The following is an 8,696-nucleotide window of genomic DNA, read 5'->3' on the forward strand; positions in this document are numbered from 1 at the left end:
ACAAAAGATACCTCTTGAAGAAATAGTTTTTATTGGAGGAGATTTACGTGGACATGTTAGTGGAGAGAGAGATGATTTTAAAAGCATTCATGGTGGCCACGAGTTTGGAATGACAAATGAAGGTGTTAAGACCATATTAGATTTGTTTTAGCTTAAAATTCATGGTGGCCATAATACAGAAAGGGGATGGAGTTTGGTCGTGGGTTGAAGAAGCTCCAGGGTTGTTGAGTTCAGCTGGTCGTTGAGGTTTCAATGGCTTCAAGAAGATGCAAGCTCGGCACAGAGAAGAGCAGGAAGTTTGTATGGATTAGGTTGAGAAGGCAGTCGAGTGGAGTTTCGACAGAGACAAAGGGATCTGGGCTTTCGCGTGCATGGAGGTCAAATAGCAGGGAGGACCGAACGAGAGCTCCGAGTTCTCGTTTTAACGATGCGAAGCGAGCAAATCTTCGCACACAAGCGACAAGACCATTCGGCGCCGTTGCAAAGAATGATTACTGTAGCGGGATATTAGCAGGGATACGGGATGGGTCGTCGGTTACAGGTAATCATTTTAAGCTTTTTTTTTTTGGATTATCTGATAGAGGTCAACAAATAAATTCCAATCAATGCGCTAGCACACCAAAGTTGAATTCAATTTTTCAAAAGCTTTGATTCTATTGTACTTTTAATTTTCTTCACAGAGATAAGAGAAATAGAGAACAGATGTACGCTCAACGTGGCATGTGCTGAGTTGATCAAGTCATGTTACCCTTAAGAACAAAGGTCAACAAGCTGTCTGGGTCTAGCATTTAAACCAACTCACATCAAAGCTAAAATCGCTGGAAGAAAAGGCATACTCACTAATGAACTCCACAATTGAAGTCAACAAGTCTCATAAGTTTATTTTCTTAATCCGAATAAACTTGCCAAGCATTCACCGCAAATGTTGTCAATGGATCTCACTATGGAACTAGCCAAAGAGTTCAGTAAAGGAAGCTCAAGCTCTTCCACAGAAGATCTTATCCTCACACCATTAGGACTTGTCAAGAATTACCAAACTATTTAGAAATTATATTGAAAGATTAGGACATTTTTTTCAACAACTAGTCCTATGTTTTACTATATAATTTTACTTATATTGCTTAAATGTAATCATTCAAATAGCAATAAACATCGATCTAAACTGATAAGTAGGGTCAAATGATAAATATGATACATTTTAATTGGCTCAAATCATACCAGCTTGTGCTTTAATACAACAATATAATAAAGATTATCAAAGCTTCTGTCTTTAGTTTTCTCTCTCAATCTCTCTTCTTTCTCTCATGGCCTTGATCTATACATGATAGTAAGTTTCCAATGTCATTCAATGATAATTTTGGATAAAAAAAGCATGCCTAGCATCTAAAATTTTAACATCGGTGACATTTTGCAAGTGCACAGGTTCAGTTAGGCTAATGCTCATAACTTTATACCCTAACAACTCTTCCAATCCTGGCTACAACATGAAGTGGCAAATCATTCATGCTAAGAAAAGAAATACGAAAGTAAAGATTACAAATAGTGGACTGAAGCTTGCATTTTTAAAAAATTTTTAAAAAAAAAAAGGAATAAATGATCCTGAATACAAATCAAGCACCACAGCAAACCTTGGAAGGACTCTGATTGAAATAAAGTGCCTGGAGTTGTTCTTTATCAAGCATGAGCCCAGTTGGAGGTTTGTCTTTTCCATTAGCGTACAACAGAAGTTGAGACTCTTGCATGAAAATGTCAGCAGACGCTAACTAAAATTCAAGGAAACTGCAGTAAGTATTTGTTAAATAATTGTTTCAAATATAAAATGAGACCACAAGCTGTCCAAATTTTACTATTTTATCAGAGTTTGACCACTACCCTTCCATCAATAAGATTAGCAAATTGTCCAGTGCTTTTGCGTAAGAAATCTTAATGTAAAATTGGGCCTAAAAGCACATAGAAGGATAACACTGAAACTTAAACTAAGTATAACAACAACAAAAACATCAAACTTTTATCCAACTACATGTGGTCGACTATATGAATCCATTTTTCTCCTAAACCCTAAACTTAAACTAAATGAAGATAAGACAAAATTAAAAATGTCAAATCTCAAGTTTTTTTTAAATATATTTACATCGCAAACAGTTTCAACAACAACAACAACAACAAGCCTTTATTCCACAACGTGGGAACGGCTACATGAATCATTTTTCTCTATTGTGTCTTGTTTAGACTCAAATTCTTATTTGAACCTAATAAAGAAAGGCCATTTCTAATAACTTGAGAAAAAAAAAACTGATTGTAATATAATACACTTGCATAAATCTATGTGATTGTGATATAATAGGCATAGATAAGTAAAACTAAAAATCATAAGATAAATAGAGATTTTAGAACAGCTTTTTGAAAATCGTATGTACTTATTATTTATCGTAAAATTGGCAATTCCATCAGATTATTATAAAATGATGAACTTCAAAACAAAGAATACATAGTATAATACATAAATTAACTTCATTTGAATTTACTCCAAATCACACATTGTTTTGAGGTGACAATATAGAATTTTCTTAGCAAGAAAATTATTTTATCAAGCAACTAGAGTATTAAATTTAATAAAAATAACAAAATGTAGGTGATGCATGTGAAATCAATCTAGAACCACTGGCCAATTTGATTGTGTCACATGTCAATTTCTTGTTGTGTTACATGTCATTTTGATTGTGTCACATGTCAGTTTGGAATATAATGAAAAAAGTCTACTCAAAATTGCTCAAAAATGCAAAAGGACTTCATTAGATTTTGTCATTTGAAAAATGATAAAAAATAGAACAAGTTTGATGACAGGTTACATTAAATGTTCAACTAGTTTCGTTGGGGAAAAGATTTTGAAGTTGTTACTAAGGTCCTGATCTAGAATTCTGGCCAATATCAAATTCATTCCTTGACACTTAACCCCAGCACACAAAAAAATAATAAGTTACATTATATGTGATTCGTTAAGTAATCAAGCTATAAATCATATCTATATGGTCAGACACCTTCTCTTAAGTAGTCAACCTATAAATCATATGTTCTTAATTTAAAAAAAAAAAAAAAAATCATATCTATCTTGCATATGCATTGAGAGCAGGTTTCATTGTTTTAAAAGCACGTAGGTGGGTTAATTGACAATCTTTTCCAGGAAGGAAGGTAAGTTCATGTTGGCTCCAGAAAAATGGCATGTCGGCATGAATCCTGCTTTGCAGATATATGATTCCATTCTCTCTAAGGTAGATTGTAATTAATCAGATTTCCCCTAACACGTGACGTGCTCACTAGGTGATATGGACACGGGCCTGCTTGGCTACGAAGGTTGTCATCGCGTATGGGTTGCACGACTGTGGAGAGGCGGGCCGAGCAAGGATTTCACACAGGCAATGGCGAGCGGGAGACGAGGGCGGAGGCAAACCAAATAAGAGTGGGGCCAAATAAATGAAATGAGCATAGTTCCTTTTTTTGTGTTAGTTTCTTCGTTTCTTTGTATAAATGAATGGTTGTGTCCTTTGTGAAACGAGACATTCATTTGAATTTACTGCTTGTTCTCTCTCTCTCTCTATCTATCTATTTTCTAATATTTATTAAGTCAACAGCCTAGAGTTGGGCTAGCTCAGCTCCAGGTAGGGTTCTGAGTTTGCAAGTCTCTTGTATTTCACTAGATATAGGTCGAAGCTACTACCTATGTAAAACCCCTCCGAAGTGCATTTTTTTTAGTGCTGTTAGTCCGTACGAACTGACTTTAGTACATGACGAACTGAAGAAAATTGTGAAGAATCTGTATGGTTCGTCTGGACGAACCTGTACGAGCCCGGACGAACCGTCGGGACGAAATTTGTCCAGAGAGCAAGTCGTCCAGGGACGAATACATTTCGTCTGGACGAGATTTGTCCAGAGGGCAAATCGTCCCGGGATGAATAGGAATCGTCCGGAACGATCTTGTTTGATAAGTATCAGATTTGAGATATTTTGAATCATTTGGAAGAGAGAGAAAAATTGGAGAGAGAAAGAGGAGGAAAAGAGAAGGAAAAGGCTTGGTTTCGGAGGCCGCAAAGCGATTTTCGTCCGTCGACGCAGTTGGAAGAATTGTTTATCTCGCCGTAAGAAATCCGAATTCTATTTCTGATTTCGAAGATTTCGTGTTTCAGTATTTTTCTGCTCAGTTTTGTGTTTCTGTTACCGAAAAACGTGCATATCTTTGTATTGACGAAACTTTTACCGTGTAACTTTTGGTATGTTTCTAAGATAATGTTTCCGTACGATTTGAGTATTTTCTGGAAAGTTTTCACTGGGTATTTTGAATTCTGTGTGATTTGAACCGAATAGAAAATTATCTGGCTGTTGGAAAATATTGCTTCAGTACAAGTAAAGTTTTGAAACGTTGTTTTACGCGATTTCTAGTAATTTGGTAATTTTCTGGATCTGTGCATTTTATAACGACTTTTGTCAACTATACGATATTTTAAGGGGTTTTCTAAATTGAGCCAAATCATGTTTATTGGTTGCAATGCATTGATGAGATAATGATGAATGTTGTGATATGATTGAAGCTATTGTTATTGTGATACTACTGTATACTATGTGTGTGAAAGACAAGTAAATACTGGTTGAACCGTTGGTTGGAGACTGATTGACCTGTACAGGATGGTGGGCCAACGGATTTTCCTTTAAATATGATTTGATGTTATCCTCTACTGATCACGTAATTACTGAAGAGAGTTATATAAGGAGATGATTACTGTGCTGACGGGCAAAGAGTGACGACTCTTTTTACTGAGCCAACAGATACAAGATACAAGATATTGATACAAGACTGAAAAACACCTTAATAGCCAGTGCTTTTACTTGTTTTGTATGACTACTGTACTGAATTGCATGTTTAGCAGTATTGTTACTGCTACTGTATGGATTTATTGATACTGACGGATTTATCGTTACTGTACTGTACGGATTTAGTTACTGTACGGATTTACTGTTAATGCATGATTTCATTGTTATATCATTACTGTTCATGTCACTGGATTGTACTAATACTGATACATGCACTGATACTACTGATTCACTGTACTGACATTATGCACGTGATATACTGTGTAAGTGACATGCGATTCACTGAGCACGTGATATTGAATAACTGAATTGCAAGTGTACATCTTGATATGATTCTACGACCTTGATTGATTCCAACTGTTTCAAACGATGTTATGATTTTACTTCATTGATTTGATTTCAACAGTCATGAACGATAGTATTGATTTGATGTTTTATACCGACTGATATTATTGAACCGATGAATTCTTTTTATACAATTGATTTTATTGATTGATTGTTTTATATGATTTGACTGAGATTTTAGATATGATGATTTGTCTACTGAATTGACTGGTGTTATATATAAGGCTACTACTGTAGAGATTTGACGCACGTAATGATTCACTGAGCTTTACGAACTTTTATACCGTTTATTGATTCTTCCACTGATAGTGCTAGCTTCACACGTTTCTGTATTGATTTCTGTTATTGTACTGATTACTGTTTCTACAAGATTTATGATTCTGCATTGACTCAATGATCATGTGTAAGTGACTGCAATGATTTGACTGATTGACATGCATATTATTTCAATACCGTGCTTTGATTTCAGTTGTAGGCTTTGGTGACCTGTTGGGCTTTTTGAAGCTCATTATATGTGTCAGGGCAAGGGAGCAGGAGATTGAGGTTGATCAGGAATCTTCATGTTTTTGTCTTTTTGTTATAGTGATTTTTTTTGTACTCAGAACAGGATGGATTATATGTGATTAATGTGTAGATCCTGAGTATTATAAATGAACTTTTGGAAATGAATAGAAATGTTTACTTGATGTTTTGAAATTATAGATTTTGTTAGACTGTTTATCACTTATTGATGACTATAGATAGCTCTAGTAGAAGATTGACTAAATAATTTTTTCCAAGTTAGATCTTGGGGCGTCACAACCTACTAGCAGTTCTCACCTTAAATCTAGGTTCCAAGATTGATGTTCTTTTCAGTTACATCGTAATCTCTCACCTTTCTAGGCATTTCCTCCACCCCACATTGTCGAATATAGGTTTTAACCCTCTAAATCAAATTGATCAACTTTAAATTCAATCTAATTTAAAAAATGTAAAGTTTAACATAAGATAGTTTGAGTACCTCTGAGTTTCTCGATATCAAGTGTTTCTACCTTCTTCCTTTGGCTTTCATTTCCAAAAATTGATTCTAAGTTGATTCAATCCTCATTGAAATTCCCTAAAGACAAAATCTTTGATAATTTTTTTTAAATAAATAATTTAAAATTGTTAACCAATGTTTTGATGAAATGACGTAAACTACTATTTTAATCAAATTTTTTTTCTATCAACATACATCAGTCAATAAATGAAATAAAAATACATACTCAATGACTCTACAGACTAACTTAGAGACGGCTCACACTTAAGCAGGTGGGAGTGAGAATTGCCTTCCTTAAACCTAACTTGCCAACCTCTATGCAAGTTCAATAGTGTCAAGTGCGTTTAGGCTAGTAAGGGTAGACAGGCCTGTTCACGAGTCTTTAATAGAATGAATTGAGGCTAGGTGCCTCCCTAAAATAACAAACAACCTATCCTGGAGCCCTATGTTGCCTCGCTGAGAAAGAGAGGCGAGGGAGGTTGAATTGCGAGGTAGATGAACTCCATAGTCGATTAGCAATGACAGGGCAAACTGGGAGTCTTCTGAGTGGGCACCTTCCTTGTAGTTGAAGTGTCGAATGAGATTAATGATATTTGGCCATGGTAGATGGCAAGCAATGTTAAGGACGAATTCTTCATATAGGGTCAGTGGTGAGCCAGGTGATATACGAGGATTCCTGATCATTTATGTGGGAGGTGACTAGCTCCCAATTGAGTCCCTTACAGAGCTAAACCTCATAGCCTTGGGATGAATTTTATAGGGGCTCATAAGGTGCAAGCTCTTGTATCGTGACCCGCTGCTACCTCTTAGATACTTGAAAAAGGCAAATGTGAATATACACAATAGATTTAACTAATTTAATAATTATATTTTATAACAAATGATTTTCAATATAATACAATTATTAATTCAAAACAAAAAATAAAAATAAAGAGGAATAAATAAATAAATGTTGTTATGAATTAAACACTCGTCTTACAATTATTAGATTATTCTAATAAATAAAATATGACCATTAAAATAATATTAACTTTAAAACATGATTATTTTATGAGTTTTAATTTTTACTTATCTGACTATAGTATAATGCAATTAATTTTCCAAACAATTTATAATATAAATACATTTCCAAAAAAGTTGAGAATTGACAGGACTTTTTTATCATTTTTTTATTTACTTCATTTACAGATTGCAATTCTTCTCAATTTTTTAAAATTTTATTATAAGATATTCTCTCAAACTCTTTATATGGTAATCAAATTACATACGATCATAACCATTTAAATAAAAACCTATATTTTACAAAGGAAAACTAGTAAGTTTGACAAGCTAAGGAACATTTTGGTCTAGTTGCCTTTCACTGTTGTTCTTTCTGCTTTGGTTGATACTACCACCAACGCTACTAAATTGATTAGGACTCATCTATTATGATTATAATGGCAAGTGAAACAAATTTCACTGTTACCCTAACTTATGGTAAAACTGCCATCACCACTGTTTTTTGTTGTTATTGTTGGAGAAAAGATTTCGGTCTCATGATTTATTACCTTTGACCACGAAAAAAAAAAAGGTTATTTCAGTTTTGATCATTTGGACGCCATATAACAAGCAACTTCAGGGGAGAAAGACGTTAGTCTGCCTAGTTTATCTATATGGTCAAAATGATCAGCTTAAAATAATGAATTGTCACTTACTTCCTCTGCAAACACATCAAAAGGTCTTTGCCCATCCAAAATCATTGTCGCACCAAGGAAAATTGCTTTTGTGATCTTCTTTGGGAAACATTCAAGAGCATAAGATACACTTGCACCTCCACAGCTATGACCTACCAAAATAACCTGCCATGCAATATCGTTTTGTTATGGAAACATGTAGGAGGATAGATCCTTATATAACACTATTAGCTAGCTTAAAGGATATTTATCAAGAAAATGATTTAACCTTTTCATCCTCACGTAGGTTATGCAAGTAGTCAAGAAGAGGTTTTGTATAATCGGCTAAAGTCATAATACTGTTAACATCAGTGTGGTCGATACCAGAGCCAGTCAGATCCAGAGCAACAGGATGAAGTCCAGCGTCCTCAACCAGAGGTAAAATCTTATACCAACACCAGGCTCCAAACCCTTCCCCGTGAACCAGAATAATCTTCTTCGTTTCAAGATTGTCAAGAACAATGGGAACCTGTCAGTGGAGAAATATGAATTGATTTTCCATCACAGTGGAAACCATAATGTAAGAGAAGTAGAAAATGGAGAATGTTTTGTTTTTGTAGTTTACAAACTAAGAAATATTGTTAGCTGTATATATAAAGTGGAAGACAGTATATTGCAGCGGCTAGAAGTAAAAAGCAATAGGTTTCCTTCATGCAAAACTGTAATGTACTTTACACTAATGACACAAGAACTACTGATTAACTAAATGACTAAGGAAAGACAAGCAGCATTTATTTAGAGTTGGATTGGGAGCAATA

General features: G+C 34.6%; 2 protein-coding genes across 2 annotated transcripts; one reads left to right on the top strand and one right to left on the bottom strand.

Moving 5' to 3' along the window:
- The first annotated feature begins 43 nt into the window (after positions 1-43).
- LOC114579011 lies at positions 44-1,551 on the top strand. The gene is made up of 2 exons (XM_028692655.1): positions 44-541; positions 681-1,551. The coding sequence occupies exons 1-2, from the start codon at positions 253-255 to the stop codon at positions 752-754; spliced, it is 363 nt and encodes a 120-aa protein (XP_028548488.1). The 5' UTR covers positions 44-252; the 3' UTR covers positions 755-1,551.
- Positions 1,552-1,604: 53 nt separating this feature from the next.
- Positions 1,605-8,407, bottom strand: LOC110098984 (putative methylesterase 14, chloroplastic; the record flags this gene model as incomplete). Its single annotated transcript, XM_020825966.2, has 3 exons — positions 1,605-1,763; positions 7,921-8,064; positions 8,168-8,407. Coding segments are annotated over 3 exons (537 nt in total), but the record flags the coding sequence as incomplete, so codon positions are not given.
- Positions 8,408-8,696: the final 289 nt, after the last annotated feature.

Source organism: Dendrobium catenatum, unplaced genomic scaffold, assembly GCF_001605985.2.
Source record: "Dendrobium catenatum unplaced genomic scaffold, ASM160598v2 original_scaffold_251298, whole genome shotgun sequence".
Lineage (NCBI taxonomy): Eukaryota > Viridiplantae > Streptophyta > Magnoliopsida > Asparagales > Orchidaceae > Dendrobium > Dendrobium catenatum.